This window comes from Tenrec ecaudatus, chromosome 9 (assembly GCF_050624435.1).
Source record: "Tenrec ecaudatus isolate mTenEca1 chromosome 9, mTenEca1.hap1, whole genome shotgun sequence".
NCBI lineage: Eukaryota > Metazoa > Chordata > Mammalia > Afrosoricida > Tenrecidae > Tenrec > Tenrec ecaudatus.
The window spans coordinates 160,711,213-160,726,951 of NC_134538.1; the positions used below are offsets into that span (position 1 = coordinate 160,711,213).

General features: G+C 58.2%; 2 protein-coding genes across 4 annotated transcripts in view; both read right to left on the minus strand.

The window, feature by feature from the left end:
• Window positions 1–623: 623 nt before the first annotated feature.
• NOBOX (NOBOX oogenesis homeobox) lies at window positions 624–12,496 on the minus strand. Its single transcript, XM_075557442.1, has 10 exons — window positions 12,402–12,496; window positions 12,097–12,203; window positions 3,878–3,991; window positions 3,479–3,772; window positions 3,148–3,254; window positions 2,858–2,964; window positions 2,655–2,743; window positions 2,142–2,337; window positions 1,572–1,852; window positions 624–931 (listed from the first exon to the last, which is right to left on the minus strand). Exons 1-10 carry the CDS (start codon window positions 12,494–12,496, stop codon window positions 624–626), a joined length of 1,698 nt encoding a protein of 565 aa, XP_075413557.1.
• Window positions 12,497–12,951: 455 nt separating this feature from the next.
• The window catches only part of TPK1 (thiamin pyrophosphokinase 1), a 32,104-nt gene continuing 29,316 nt past the window's right edge, over window positions 12,952–15,739 (minus strand). For all 3 annotated transcript variants that reach the window (XM_075558768.1, XM_075558766.1, XM_075558767.1), the window contains exon 9: window positions 12,952–13,237. In XM_075558768.1, the coding sequence (XP_075414883.1) occupies window positions 13,119–13,237 (119 nt within the window). In that variant the 3' untranslated portion in view covers window positions 12,952–13,118. The remainder of the gene's footprint in view (window positions 13,238–15,739) is intronic.

The following is a 15,739-nucleotide window of genomic DNA, read 5'->3' on the forward strand; positions in this document are numbered from 1 at the left end:
CTCAGGGCACCCCTGACCCATGACACCCTGCCAGACCTCAGAGGTTACCCTTGCTCTCTGCTGACACTCCCTCATGCCCCAGAGAAAGGAGTGCAGACCAGCAGAAGAGGTGGAGTACAGGTGAGGACAGCTGGAACCACTGGGACCACTTCCAGGCCGAGGACAAACGCCCGGCTCCTTCATCTGGGCCAGGAGGGCTGGATGGCCAGACATCAACTTGTCCCCTTTTGTCTCTTCTACCCCCCAAAATAGCTTAGATAAAATAAGCCATAGTTCCCAACTCCGGAATCACACTGTGACCCCTCTCCAGAGGGCTAAGAGGCCACCCCAATCCCAGGGAAGGCTTGGATGCAGACACACCTGAGGCCCAGTCCTGAGCTCTCTGTGGATGTGGCCAATGGGAGCTGATGGCCACGGGGCCTCCACCCAGGAGGGGACCAGCAGGACAGCCAAACGGTATGGTGAATGGGAAGGGTGTGGGCACTTTGTATAAAGGGGTCCAGGTTTCCACAGCCATGCGGGGCCCCCTCACCCACCGGGCCACCAGCCTCCACCCTCATTCTCACAACCAGTCCACGCAGGGCAGGCGAGTCCATGATTTGGTGCCCGCCACCTACTGCCCACTAGGGAGCAAGGCTGCTCTTGTCTTCACCTCTGGCCTTGTCTCGAGCAGCTGGATGGTCAGGGGGTGCAGTGGGCGGCACATCTGGCACTCTGCTGAGCACAGGCCCTGTTCCTAGCGGCCTGGCGCCCATGGGAGGCATAGTGGGTCCTGGGGAAGGCTGCCTGGTTGCAGCCTGGTCGTAGGGAGACGGGAAAAGGTCTTCCTGAAAGAAGCTCTCCATTCCCGAGGGCGGGCCCAGAGCCTGTGTGCAGAAAGGGCTGGGGAGGGGCAGCTCTGGCAGGTAAGGGTGGCTCCAGGACAATGGACCTGTGGATGAGGGGTGGTGGGATGGGGAAGGGGAGACAGGGCTCAGAGCAGCAGTAGCAGCAGCGTTCATGTGTTTCCACACAGCCTCCCCTCCATAGCTCGCTGGGTCCCAGGATGGCTGCCCCTCTGGGGGAAACTGCCAGGAGCTACCTGGGCAGGGACAGGCCTGCTGGGGGCCAGAGTACACAGTGCTTACGACAATGCCTCAGGGAAACCAATGGGACAGGCCGGGAGCAAACCTTCCTCGTCTGCTAGCTTTGTCTCCATAGCACAGCTGCTTCTGGTGGTGGGTGGGGTGGTGGTGGTGTCTAGATCCAGGGCCTCAGGGAATGGGGAGGCGGGCCTCACTGTCTACATTCTGCAAGCTGAACTGTGGACATGCTGTCCCTGTGCCTCACTGACCCTCACCTGCCCTGCGCCGAGGACATGCTGTCCCTGGGCCCTCACTCACACTGTGCTTTGGACAGGCTGTTCCCATTCCCAAGTTCAGGAAGTCAAGGCTCAGAGAACCAGGAAATATCCAGGGGGCTTCCAGGGCCTTTGCTGTCCCCACCTAGCTGTTTGGGTCCACGGAGACTTGGGCGGAAGCTGCCCTTTCCTGGCTCACAGCACACAACCCCTCCTCCTCAGGCCAACTCACCCATGCTCCCAGCTGGAGGCTGCAGCAGGACCTGCCCCGAGGGTGGGCCTGGGAAGTAGCCCTGGGAGGGGCCCCCAGGGAGCCCAAAGGGCCCAGAGAAGAAGGTGTCCTCCAGGGTGGGTGGGGTTCCCGAGCTGGGCACAGGGAAGGGGAAGGGGTTCAGGCAGGAGAACAGGGGCTGTGGGGGCCCCAGGAAGGAGAGGGGGTCCTGCTGGGGGGCAGGGTGGCGATCCTGGGGCTCCAGCCCCTCCGAGAATGAGCAGGTGGGTGGCGGGGTGATGCTGGGGACAGGGGAGGGAATTTCAGCTCTCATCCCCTTCCCATTCCCTCTCACTTTCCCCCCACCTCCCTGTGCCATGCCACCTCTTCTGGCTGCCCCAGCTCCTGCTCTGTCCTTGGCTACAGCCAGGACACACACACACACACACACACACACACACACACACACACACACCACCCCCACCACCCCATATCCTCACGACCTTACCTCTATGCCTCCGAGGTAAATCATCCCCCCCCACCACCACCACCACCACCTCCCATGCAGGTCCTCTGGCCCCAGCTCCATACCTGCTTCCCCAGGACACACAGGGGCCGTCCCTAGAACCACCATCACTGGGGGGCTCCTCCAGCAGCAGAGGCATCAGCTGGGGGGTGGGCATAGGGCCCAGGGGGAAGGGGAGTCCTGGCCTTCGCACAGGCGGGGGGCTGAAGAGTGGGGGCGTCACAGCCACCCTGTGAGTGCCCTCACTCAGCCCCCCGGGACCTGGGGGCCGGTCAGGCACTAACTGCGCAGGGGACTCTGGGAATAGAAAGGGACTCGATGTGAGGAGGGGCGAGGGGAGGGGTGAAGGGCGGTGAGGGGCGGTGAGGACGGAGGTAAGTGAGGAAGGCAGAGGAGTTGTGGAGGTAGGAGGGTGGGGCGGAGGAGCAGGGAAGGCGGTGCTATGGGGAGGGGAAGGCCAGACCAGGGGTTGGATGCAGACCTTGTGAAGGCCTGGCCACAGGTGGCAGGCAGCCTGGCCTGGCCGGCACCTCCCCAGGGTTGGCCCCAAGGTAAGTCTCTACAGGTGGTTTGCTCACCTGGAGGGGCGCCGAGTGGGGGCTCCTCGTGGTTGGTGCCAGGCCCTGGACTCCGGAATGCCACAGGGCGGGGCTCAGCAGGCCCAGAGCTGGAGTCAGAGGGGGAGATGGCTTCTAACTGACCTGGGCCCTGGCCTCCCACCCTGCTCCTCAGTTGGTGCTGCCCCCAACACCCCTGTTAAAGGGACAAGGGGGCATCTTACCTGGCCTGCCCTTCTGCAGGGGCAAGGGCAACTGGGCTTTTGCTGTCCCCCTTCCGGGTCACCTTTTCCACCCGCCGCCACTTGGCCCGGCGATTCTGGAACCACACCTGGGGGGTGGGGTGGGGTCTGAGGAGACTGAGAAGGGTGGGGCCCCAGACTTGTGGGTCAGGCTGGTGGGTGGGGGCTTCGGGCTCAGGCTCAGCCAGCTTCACCAGTAGTCTTGGGCACTGTGGGGGTGGGGGTGACGATCCCCACAGGGAAGAGGTTCCGCCAGCTGTCCACCTCCATACCATGATGCGTTGCGGGGCAACCCCCACAGTCTGAGAGATCTCCCGGCGCCGGTCGCTGTCCGGGTAGTGGTCTTCCTGGAATGCCTTCTCCAGCTCCTCCAACTGGTCTGAGGAAAGGACTTGAGACGTGGCAGGGGTCCACCAGGGGCCACTGCCCCCCACCCCCTCCCCAAGCACTGGGGTCCCACTCCCTTTGTGAGAAGCCAGACGTCAGTGCTGAGGGCAGCGGCTGCATCCCCCCACCTTGGGGGCCACAGTTGGCGCGCAGCCTCCAGGCCCAAGAAGGACCCCCACCATGGGCCACCTCCACCCCTGCACCTCGGAGACTGACCTGAACGGTACAAAGTCCGGCTTTTCTTCCGCGGTTGGCACGGTCCCTCTGGGGGCCCCTGCTTCTGGCTGGAGCCGGGGCTGCCAGGTGCCAATGTGCTGAGCAGGTTGGCCAGGTGGCAGGGGCCCCTGCCCAGCTCACAAGGCACAGGGTGGTGGAGGGCTGGATTCGATGGGGGCCCACAGGGGGCTGCCACTGCCTCTCCGACCTTGGCCTTCAGCCTCTTCTGTTGGGCAGGGGCCAGGGATGAGGGAGGCCTTCCTGGCTTGGCCTCTCTGCCCTGGAGGGGGCGTCCTGGCCCCCGAGGCACAGGGCCCACTGAGTCTAGAGGCCCGCCTTTGCCAGACCGGCTGCACTGCCTGGCCCCTGAGCTGGGGAGCTGGGGCCTTTGCCCAGTACCTGCCCCAGGGGTGCCTCTGGATGTCTTGGGGGGCATCCTCTCAGCTGGAGTACCCTGTGCCTGGAGTTCTGCCTTGGGGCCAGCCGACAGGGTCCTGATTCCAGTGTCCTGGCCTGTGGAAGCAACACCGGCTGACCTTAGTCAGGAGGTCGACTAAGTCCCCCTTCCAGCATACAGCCAGCCCAAGCTGGCCCCTAACCCACTGAGGGCCACACTAGATGGAGTGAACAAATGTTCACCAATGGGCAGCAGGAGAAACGAGGCGCTGGCAAGTCCATCCCCTCCTGGACACCCTGGTTGTGGGTACACTGCCCCATGGGCTTTCGCATGGCGGAACTTTCTGAAGCAGATTGCCAGACCTTTCTTGCTAGGTATTTCGGACCCCCACACCCTCAGTTAGCAGTCAAGTGTTTGGGCTGGTGAGTCGCCAGGGACCCCAGGGCATGGGGTCCCTTTCTAATTTGGGACACTCACCCCCATGAAGGAGCTTTGGTGGCACAGAGAGCTACTCATGGGCCCAGTAACCACAAGGTCAAGGGTTTGAACCCACTAGCCACCGTTCCAAGGGAGAAAGATGAGGCTTTCTGCACCTATAAAGTTAGTCTTCGGAACCCACATGGGCAGTTCTGTCTGTCCTGTCAGGTCACCATGAGTCAGACTTGACTCCAAGGCAGGATTTTTGTGTGTGTGTGGGTGGGGGGCAACCCTGTAAGCTCGCTGTTTTTCCCAGACCCCGAGGAGGGGGGTGTGGGGGGGCGTGGAGGGCGTGGAGGAGGAGGATTCTGCTCCCTCGCCAGGAGCCCTGGGGGTGAGGTAGGTCACTCTTTGGGCTGCTAACTGCCAGGTCAGCAGTTAAAATACACCAGCAGTTCTACAGAAAAAAGAGGAGGCTCTCTACTCCCATGATGAGTCTCAGAAGCCCACCGGGCAGTTCTGCTGCATCCTACAGTCACCATGAGTCAGCATCAACTCCCTGGCGGTGAGTTTTGTTTAAAGAGATCCCGACCCCCCAGGACACAGGGACCAGGTGGGGCTCTATCCTCTCCACCCCACCCCCAACACATATTCCCCATTTAGCTGGGCAGGCAAGGGGAAGGTCAGGCCCCCAGATGGCTCCTGAGTAGCCCTTCCCAGTACCCTATTCCCAGAAATCTTTCTGTGGGTTTAGACTGCCTGGGGGGCTGCCATCTTGCCCCTCTCCCAACAGAGTTAAAGCAAGGTAGCTGCGACCACACCTCAGCAGACCTGGGGAGCTTCCAGGCACCCTATGTGTCCAGCCCTACCTAGAGACCCCCTGCCCACCATCCCCAATGCCTTGCCAGATCCATGGAATCCCGCCACCTGGAGCAGGAATATTTGGAATGGACTCTGGCTGGGGCTGAGGCGCCCCTCCCGGGGGGGGGGGGTGGACTCCACCAGAGGGGTTTCAGCCCCAGGTCCAATGGAAGGTCACGCCTCCCACAGCACAAACCAGTGGCCCACAGGGTGGGGACACAGCTGGGCCCCCAGTGGACGTGGCCTCCCTTAGGACACACGGCCCTCCACACTCACCCCGCTGTCCTTGGCCCCCACACACCCCGGGCTCCATGGCTGCACAGTGGCGCCTGCCCAGCTCAGGCGCAGCCTAATGAAGGTGCGGACAGGGCAGGTGGGCCTGGGCAGGCAGGTGTGCGCAGGGGCCCCTGGCCCGCGAGGTTCAGCCCGCACGCGCGGCGCCTGGCTGGGGAGGCGCTGGCCGGCCCACTCCACACAGGTGCGACCTGATCAAGGTGGGCCGCGTCCTGCTCAGGGCTCCAGGCGCGGCGGGAAGCTGCCACAACACCACCCGCCCCCATCAACCCCTACCCCCCGGAGCCCGTGGCTGAACGTGGAGGTACTCAGGTGAGGAGCCATGGGGACCCAGCCACAGGTACCCAGTAGGGTGGAGGGGCAGGCCTGGGCAAGGAAGAGGGCAGAGGTCCAGGCTTGCCCCCCACGTGCCTCTTCCTTAACACTACTGGTCCCCTGAGGGAGGGGGGGGAGGGGAGTCCTGCCTTCTTTATAAAAAACATCAACATTTGGAAATGTAAATTTCTCTTGGTCTTACATCACTAGGGGGGTGGGGGAAATCAACCACTTGAGGCGGGCGCTGGGGGGAGTGGGGGGTGGGTGGGTGGGTGGAGAGTCTCAGCAGGCCCAGGTGTCTTGCTTTAAGGGTTAGCTGACTGACCCCAGGCACGGGGCTGAGGCCTGAGTTAGTGTTTTCCCCTGGGGCTGGTGACCTGAAGTCTTCTCCCAAACTCAGCCAGCCCACCCCCTACCCAGCGACCCTGAACAGGGTGTCTGGGACATCAACCTTCAAATGGGGTGCTCCTTTTCACTCAGGTTAGGCAGAAAATACCCTCTGGTTTAGGGGAGGGCGGCATTGGAAGCAGGACCCTGCCTCTCAGCTGGGGCTGGAGCACGGGGAGGCGGGCGTTCTAGGCGGGGAGCAAGGCTGGGGGCGGGGCAGATGTTTTCAGCGCAGAGGCCCCGCCCCAGCAGGCAGGCTGACCTTGGTGCAGAGGGACCCCTGTGGGACCCTGCAGACCGGAAGTGTGGTTCAGGGCAGTGTGTGAGCACTTGGGGGAGCGGAGGCAGGCCTGCTAGATACTGCTCCTGGCTGATGTCCACCCCCATGGGAGGACCCTCCCCTGACCAGGTGCCTTCCTTGCCAGTCTCCTCTCCCAGGGCCCACCCCTCCAGCCCCACTGGGAGTGCCCAATAAGCAGGGCCTGATGTGTGCTTACTGCCTAATCTGTAGTGAAGCGTTTCCCATGGTGTTCACCCCATCAATGCTGTGCAAAAAACCCGTGGAAGGCTTCCCCTCAGGAAGTAAGTGCGAGTCAGGCATGTTTACCCCATGTGGGGCGAGCATGAGAAATGGCTCCCTACAGAGTCATAAGCAAGCATAGGCATGTGCGTGCTTGCTTTGCTCTCTCTGTTCTTCATGCCTGCCAGGGATTATAACTTCTGCTAACCCCAAGGTTGGGGTTCCAACCTGGCAGTCCCTCCGAGGGGCAAAGATGAGGTTTTCTGTCCCCAAAGGACTGACAGCCTTCGAGACCCAAAGGGTCCATTCTACTTTGTCCTGTGGGGTCACTATGAGTCGGAATTGGCACCATGGCAGTCATTGGTGTTTAACTCTCTAGGGAGCTGTGGAGTTGGGATGGGGTGGGGTGGGGGTGGGGCAGGAAGCAATGGCAGCCTGGCCTAGAAGCAGAGCCCCTGATGTGGGGGAAACACTAGAAATTGTTCACTCAGACTCACAGTGACCCTCTAGGATGGGGTAGAGCTGTCCCTGGGTTTTATGAGACGATGACTGTGTATGGGAGTAGCAAGCTGCCTCTTTTTGCTACAGAGAGGCTGGTAGCTCTGAGCTGCTGACCTTGATCTTACCAGCCCAACCTGTAACCGCCCCCCCACCAGGGCTCCTAGGTTGCTCTCCACCACTGAGTAAGTCCGAACAGGTGAGTCCCCGCTTACCTGGGCCATCAGACAGCCCTGATGGACAGATGGATGGACACCTGGGGGGAACTGCTGAGGGGGCGCTGTGCTTGCTGGCTCAGAGGACCACTTCCCGAGGCTGGGACTCTGCCTCCCGGGAACCTCCTGTTGTGTCCCAGTAAGGTGCTTTCCCAGGGCTTTCAGTGACTGGCAGGACTTTCTTCCGAGGCACCTCTGCGTGGAGTTGGAACTCCATCCTGTCAGGGAGCAGCCGAGGACTCTCAGGACCAACCATGCCACCTCCCAGCAGGGCTCTCAGGAGGTCCCGGACACACTGTAGGTGGACAGATGCCTGGGGGCACCCATGAGAGAGAAAGTTGACGACAGCAGGTCTGGCCATGTAGGGGCTGAGGAGTGGGGGGTGAGGGGAGTGGAACGAAGCCTAAGTGAAGGGAGAGACATTTTGTTCAGTATTGAGGGAGCCCTGGTGGCGTCGTGGTTACCAATTGGGCTGCTGGCTAGAGGGTCAGCAGTTCGAAACCACCAACCTCTCCGTGGGAGAAAGACGAGGTTTTCTATTCCCATAACCAGTTACAGTCTGGGGTACCCCGCAGGGGCTGATCTACCCTGACCTATAGGGCCTTGCCTTCATCAGCAAGCAGCATTTCTTCAAAGCACTCTGGGCATTACAGCAAGCAGCCCTAGTGGCAATGTAGGTCAGGCATTGATTGGGCTGCTCACTACAAGTTCGCTGGTTCAAACCCACCAGTCACTCCTGGACAAAGAGGAGGCTTCTGCTCCTGTAAGACTGAGAATCTTGGAAACCCGGCATAGGGCCGCTGTGGCTGGGGGTCCATGGGATGGACGGGGGCCTTGTCTGCAGCCATGGACACTGTGCTGACCAGCACCCCAGCAGGCTTCAGGTAAGCAGGACAAAGACTGGCGTGGCCCGGGTGGGGACACCCCTCAGGCAGAATGTTGGAGAACCCGGGGTCTGAGATGTGGTTCTATTCTGGGCTGTGGGCATGGAAGGTGCCGGCGTTTTCTAAACATCTGAAAGATTTGAACTGCTGGATGTAGGCTGGGACGTGGGAACACAAAAGACTGGTTGTGCTTTTGGTATCTTTTCTCTTATTTTCTTAACCTTCTTAGCTCATGTTGCATGATTTTCTTTTAACAGCTGATATAGTTGAGGCTTTTGGTTTATTTACCAAAAAACCATGACTCCTGGGCCTGCAAAGGCCCTGCATTTCAGAAGCACTTGAGGGTGATGTCCCAGGGGCAGGCAGGCTGCTCGGCGAGGCAGCTGCACCATTCAGAGAAGCTGCGGGCTTATGTGTTGTGGCCTGTCTACATTGCCACCGGCGGGGAGAGCTTATCCACAGCAAAGCTGGGCAGGAGCCGGGCACCCTCCAGGGCATCTGATAAGTACACATGGGGGACCCCAAGTGGACAGAGGCAATGAAGGGGGGCATCAATATTGCAGACCCTCCAGGTTTCTGCCCAGGTGGAGCCCCAAAAATTGGAGCCAGTATTGCCAACACCTAGTGGAGAAGAGGCTGCCCTGGCAGAGACCAGATCATTCCCAGCACTTCCTGACCCCCTTGGAAACACAGGGATGCTGTTCTTCCAGCTGGGGCCCTCACGGGCCCTGAGCCTGTGCACTCTGAGACTGGAAAGCGCCTCCCCCACTTACCCCCTATGGCCAATTCTGGCCTTGTCCAGTAAGGCAAAGCACCCTCTCTTTGTGCTCAGGCCATGGGGGCGCTGAGTCATGTTTCAATAGAAGGCAGTCTCTGTTCTAACTAGCTTTGTCTGAGAAGGCAAACTATTTCATTCATGTGGGCTGCCCCAGGCTGGTCACCGGGGATGGAAGAGCGGTGATGGTTTCTTATCTTCCCTTTTGGGCGGCAGTGGAGCAGCAGCATGGACCCCGGCCAGGAGTCTGGCAGGTCCCACTGTGGCCATGAAGGGCGCTCATCAAGGTGCAGCTGCGGGGATCTTGACCACTGGCCACAGGAACACACACACATGCATGTAGAATGGGCAGTCTGAGCAAGGTGGGGAGATGGTATCACACCTGACCTGCTGTGAGCTTGTTGTCACTTACCCCTGGGGGAAGGTGGGAGGTGGGTACCCACCTACCCGAATCCTCTCAGCTGCGATTGGATTGAGGACACGCTCTACTGCACAGAACCAAGAGAACCCCCTTTTCCCAAGCCAAGCACGCCCACAATCAGAGTCTGCTCCTGCTCACAGCCACCCCAGGTTCCTTGGACAGTGAATCTCTGTGGGAGCAGACAGCCTCAGCTTTCTCGCAGGGAGTGGGCTGGTGGGCTTGACCCGTGATCTCCAGGTGAGCAGTCCGGTGCTTAACCCACACCACCACCAGGGAATTAAATCCCAGCATATTTTGGGGGTGGGCAGGTACCGCTCACCCCTCACCCCAGTTGTTCTTTCTCTGACTTGGGTACAGTTTGGAACCTGGCCTCCAGGTGGGACCCTCCCTGGAGGGGCTAAGACTGAAGAGACCACCTGAAACCAATCGCCAGGCCCACTAAGCTTTGTCCTGCCTGCGGAGAGGGCTGAGTTGGGGCTGCCTGGCAGGTGGGGGCCAGTGTTGGGTCCTGAATGACTCAGGACCAGAGACACTGCTGCCCACTGCAGTTTTATTGGTTGTGTTGTTTGAGAGTAGCCCAGCCAAGCACACCCATGGCTTGGTCCTGCAGTGCGCTCCAGTGTACATACAACTCGGGCCTTGGAGCAAAGCTCCCCACCTCCTCCTTCTGCCCTAATGCTCCCTTCCCCACCATCCAGGTCATTCAGTTTGGCTCCATCAAGACAAGTCTTTAATGATCATAGGGCTCAGGGCAGCCTCTTCTGTCTGGGTGTGGAGCACCTCTCTGTTCTAAGAAGGCCTCGGGATATTTTGGTTGGAGGGTTAAAGACGATCTCAACTACCCCTCAGCCTCTCCCCCGACGTCCAGGGGAATTTGTGACTGTACACTTCCCCCTTTGGATGGGGACCCTGTTATGGTGGAACACGTGCTGTGATGGGAGCCGGGCACCATCCTCTTCCTGTGTTCTCAGAGCAGAGAGGGCAGTGAGCCACCCGGTCCACATCTTCCTCCTTCTCCCGTGGCTCGAAGTGAACACAGCCCAGTGGTTGGACTTGGGTGGATCCGAGAGCCTTTGAGACTCTGGACACTGTGATGAGCCTAGGTGGGTGGGCCTGTTTCGGGCCTCTGCACTCTACCCATTGGTTGCTGTGTCTGTCACTACATCAGGATGCTCTGGTTACCGTTGTTGTGGACTCACGATCTTGATGGTCTCTGACAACGGACAGCAAAGTACACGCAGACCCGGTGGATGCCACCTCCATACTGATAGCAGTGCGTCTGCCTGCTTGTCAGGCAAAGGGGAACCATTCACCAGGCACGGGGTGATGTGGGCACGGGGCCAGGCCCTGCACTTGCTGGACAGGGGGCTTCTGGGTGGTCCACGTCACTCAGAACCGCCTCTGCAGGGAGGGGAGTCCACAGACGAAGCCACACTGTCCAAGCCAGACTCTTGGTCAGAGGGCTTCAGCTTGGTCCAGCAGAGGGGCCTGGTGTCAGACCTCTGTGGTACTTATATAATCTGTTGTCAATTAGAGGGGATTACAAGTGAAGGGGTGGGGTCTAGCCTGTCAATCATTGTACAGCCAGTGAGGCCTCTGTGTGGGCATGGCCTTCCCCTGAGGGGTCTGGGAATTGCTGTATTTCCTTCTTGGAGGTGGGAGACACTCACTCTCTGCTCACTCCCTGAGAGATGCTCTACTGGAAAACACATTGCACTATACTGCTAGACTCCATGTCCTTGGAGCTGGAGGAGCCAGGTGGAGACCCCTGCCAGCTCTGAGATGCTTCTGCCACTGCGTCTACATGACTTCCCACCCACTGCCCTGTGATCTTCCGGCGTACAGCGTCATTGCATGTGTTTCTTGAGTCTGAAGAGGACTTGGTATTGGTATATAGATTGGTATTGGATATATGAGCTAATAGCTGACTTATGAACTTGTTCTGGACTGGCTGGGATGTTTTCTCAATATATAACTATTCATTGATACAAAGTTTTCAAACATATGAGTGTCTATGGTTTCTCTTGCCTACCCAGACCAGGTGTCCTCAAGCCACTTGTGGCCTGCTGAGGATATTTATCCCGCCCGCCAGATGTTTTTGTTCTGTTTTTTTTTTTTTACTTCAAAATAAGATATGTGCAGTGTGCATATGAATTTGTTCATAGTTTTTTTTTAAACTGGCCCTCCAATGGGTCTGAAGGACAGTGAACTGACCCCTGCTTAAAAAGTTTGAGGACCCCTGATCCAGACTAACACAGTTTCACACAGTTCCCAGTCCTGTTGGATGGGAATGGTAGGGGAGGAAGTTGGGGGGAGGGGCAAGAGTGGTCTCAGCTGGTGGAAACTGACTTGATGCAGCCCCTCTGGGCCCTGCCTCCCCCATAACCCCACTTAAGTGGGGCTGGTAGTGGACACTTTCAGGTGTGGCCACATGACATAGCTTGTGGAGGTTTGGGGGTGCAGACTTCACTGGACCCTGAGATGGGGGTTCATGGTTCTGTATTGGTGTGTGTACACAAGGGGGGGGGAGCGCGGGGGTGGGGAGGGCTTGATGCTACTGCAAAGCCAGGATGCCTAATGGGTTAAACTTATCAAATGTTGATGAGGCTGACCCATTCCAGGACACAGGCTGACCATCCTGCCAGCCCCCAGCAGCCAGGAGGCCCTTGGCCAGGGCCTTGGCTGCAGGGTAGCCATCCCTTCTGCTTGGGTGGCCCAATAAATGGTTCACTGGGGGGCATCTGGGAGTGAGGGGAAGAAGGGGACGCTGGCCCTGTCTCACTGCATTCCCAGCTGTGGCCGCCTTCCCACTCGTGAGGAAGCTCCGAAGACAGCAGGTTCAGGGTGCTCTCTGGCCTGGCACAGGGACCCTGTGGGGTGAGTGCCCCCTGGACAGAGCTGTAGGTGGGTGCAAGTGCTCCTGTGGGGTGAGGGCCCACCTGGACAGAGCTGTGGCCCACACAATGTGGCGCTCCACTGTGGCTGAGTTGGCAGGCGCGATGGCACCTAAAAAGGGTCGAACCCTCATGACCATCGCTAGAACAGGAGGTCTTTCCTGTGCCCTTGGGATGGCCACTTTCAGAAGACGCCTCTGCAAATTCATGTGTGCCTCCCTGGACCGCCTACCTAGGGGGCTGGCACATAGGACTTCAGGTCACCCTTAGTCAGCAGGAGCTTCCATAACCCCTTCCTGTCCTTGTGGCCATCATTACTGAGGTTCCGGGCCCAGTACACCGCATCCCACCTGAGGAAGGCGAAGGCTCTGAGCCCGTCCATGGGACTCTGTCTGTCCCCAGCGTGGTTGCCCAGGGACTGTCCAGCCTGGAACAGGGCAAGCTGGCCTGCACCACAGGGGTCCAGGAGCAGGAGGGTCAAAGGTAGCCAGCTCTTGCTGCATGTCATGGTGAGCAGGATGAAGCTGAGCGAGAGACGCCTGGAGGACGGATAGACGGAGATATGCAGACAGGCACGATGCATTTTGGTGGACGGTTCACATTTGTTTCTGATGGACAGAAATGGCACTTAGCCAGCACCCATGCCCCCAATCTAGATTGTCCTTCACAACATCCCTGTGCAGGCTCTCAGGGGGTCAGACCGCTGCTGGGGGGCTCTGGGGGCTGGGGCTGAGGCAGGATGGGCACACGGCAGGTGGCCAGCTACTGTCTGATAGTCATGGTCCAGAGGAGGGGCCGGTCGGTGTCCACGGTCACCACCCCGGAGCCGTCATAGGTGTTGGAAGTGCTGACCAATGTCCCAAAGGCAAGCAGGTCATTTGCTGCAGGAAGAAAGAGAAGGACTGTGTGCGTGGGCCCACTTGGGGCAGATGCCGAGTGCTTGCCGGCCGGTGTCCAGCCGTGATAGGAGATCCTGGGCAGGGGCAGCTGGATGTCCCCAGGCTGCTCCGTCCTGTAGTGAGGCCCAGGCCCAAGTCATGGCCAGAGAGTGGATTCTGACTCCTTGAGACCCCATGAAAGAGAGAGAGAGAGAGAGAGAGAGAGAGAGAGAGAGAGCGAGCGAGCGACACACTCCCCACAGGAGAAAGAAAGAGGCTCCCACGTCCCAGGAGCAGAATCTTACTCTTGGCTTTTCCCAAGGTGCCACAGTGGGTACAGACTGCTCTCTGGGCTGAGTGGCGCCCTACAGATGCCCTGTGCACATGGTCAGTTTATGATCCCAAATCTGTGAAGTTCCACGGCTCCTTTGTGCTTTTCAGGCACAAGTGACTGTGGCAGGAACGCATATTCTGAGAGTTCCGTGCAAGCTTGTCAGTGAGCTGCAGAGCCACAATTTAGTTTTGCATGAGGAAGCAGGGATTCTGAAAATACCCCTGGTTTCCCGACTAATAAAGACATTTGGTTGTGATACAGTAGAAAGCAGCGACTCCCCTGCCATCGGTGTTGTCTAGTGCGCTAGGACTCATGGCCGCCGTGGATGCAGGAAATGTCCCACATCCTGCGCCAACGTCATGGACCCCATGGCCACCCACCTGCACTGACCCTGCTGCTTGCCCAGTGGCCACTTTGAAGCTACTGTCATCCAGGGATCGTTTCAGGCCAGCAATAAGGAATCAAAGTTGAACTATGCTTCAAAATTGAGGTTCTTTCCTGACATCATTGAAGACAAAGTGGGTGCACAAGCAAATGTGAAGAAAACTGATGGTGCCCAGCTATGAAAAGAGATAGTATCTGGGGTCTTAAAGGCTTGAAGATAAACAAGTGGCCATCTAGCTGAGAAGCAACAAGCTCACATGGAGGAAGCACACCAACCTGTGTGATTATGAGTTGTTGATAGGATCAGGTATCAGGCATCAAAGAACAAAAAATCATATCATTGGGAATGAGGGGGAGTGCAGAGCGGAGACCCAAAACCCATCTGTAGGCAACTGGACATCCCCTTACAGAAGGGTCACAGAGAGGAGAAGAGCCAGTCAGAGTGCAGTGTAGCAATGATGAAACGTACAACTTTCTTCTAGTTCTTCAATGTTTCCTCTCCCCCACTAATCATGATCTCAATTCTACCCTACAAATCTGGCTAGACCAGAGGATGTACACTGGTACAGATAGGAACTGGAAACACAGGGAATCCAGGACAGATTATCCCCTCAGGACCAGTGGTGAGTTTGGAAATACTAGATGGGTGGAAGGAAGGTGGAGTAGAAAGGGGGAACCGATTACAAAGATCTACATATAACCCCCTCCCTGGGGAACGGATAACAGAAAATTGGGTGAAGGGAGATATCAGACAGTGTAACATGAAAAAATAATAATTTATAAATTATCAAGGGTTTGTGAAGGAGGAAGGGTGCAGGAGGGAGGGGAAAATGAGCTGATACCAAGGGCTCAAGTAGAAAGAATGTGTTGAGAATGAAGATGGCAACAAATGTACAAATGTGCTGGGCACAATGGACGGATGTGTGGATTGTGGTAAGCGTTGTATGAGCCCCCAATAAAATGATTTAAAAAAAATTGGGGTCCTGGACTGGGTGGCACCTGGCTTCGACTAGGGTTTGTTGGTGTTTTCTCTGGGAAGTTAGAAAAAGTAACTTCGGTTAAAATAAGAAAAGTAATTCCATAGACTCAGAGTGAGGCAAGTGAAACACAAGCAAAGGATTAGTAAGATTCTTGCCATTTATGCATAACAGCAAAGGCTGCAACAAATCTGGCTTGCCCTTGTGAGCGGGAGGCCAGGGGCTTATTACAGAGTAACGAGTAGAAACTGCTCTTACTAACCTAGGGGCACGGCGAGGCGCTGTCCCAGCATTGTACAGCCACCCCAGGATGGTCACTCCGGGTCACAGAGCAGAGAGCAGCGTCCAACAGGGTTTGGCCTATGAATGGGGGCTGAGACCAGTCCGAGAGCCCTGCTTTCCTAACAGACGGAGGCCCGCTGTCTTCTCAGACCATGGCCAGCACCCACGCTCCCCGCACCCCACCTGCCTCTGAGATCAGACTGTTGACAGGCTGTGGCCCTTCCCAGCGTGTGGCCTTTCCCAGAAAGGGCGGCAGGCAGCACACCTCGGAGCCCAACGATGAGCAGTTTTCCCAGCAGGGCATGGCGCAGCTACACGCTTTCAGGGCAACGTTCAAATTGTGCCCTCCCTCAACTTCTGTTGCTGCCACTGTCTTGCTGGGTGGGCCCTGGGCTCTGCGGCAGTGGCCCCTAGGCGTGCAGGGGTCAGCCAGGCGGGCCCTCCTATGTGTCCAGGTCAGCCAGGTGGCCTCATACATGCAAATGCGAAGCACAGCCCTGCTGCTGCCTCTGCATGTCAGAGTCGACT

What these genes read in the sequence shown, in the direction of transcription:
- NOBOX (XM_075557442.1), bottom strand. Translation starts at nt 12,496, where the DNA reads ATGGTCATGAGGGTTCGACCCTTTTTAGGTGCCATCGCGCCTGCCAAC. An exon ending in TGCTGGGGGCTGGCAGGATG is followed by an intron (nt 3,992 to 12,096) that starts GTCAGCCTGTGT and finishes TTGCTTCCACAG; the next exon opens with GCCAGGACACTGGAATCAGG. An exon ending in TTGCCCCGCAACGCATCATG is followed by an intron (nt 2,965 to 3,147) that starts GTATGGAGGTGG and finishes CCCACCCCCCAG; the next exon opens with GTGTGGTTCCAGAATCGCCG.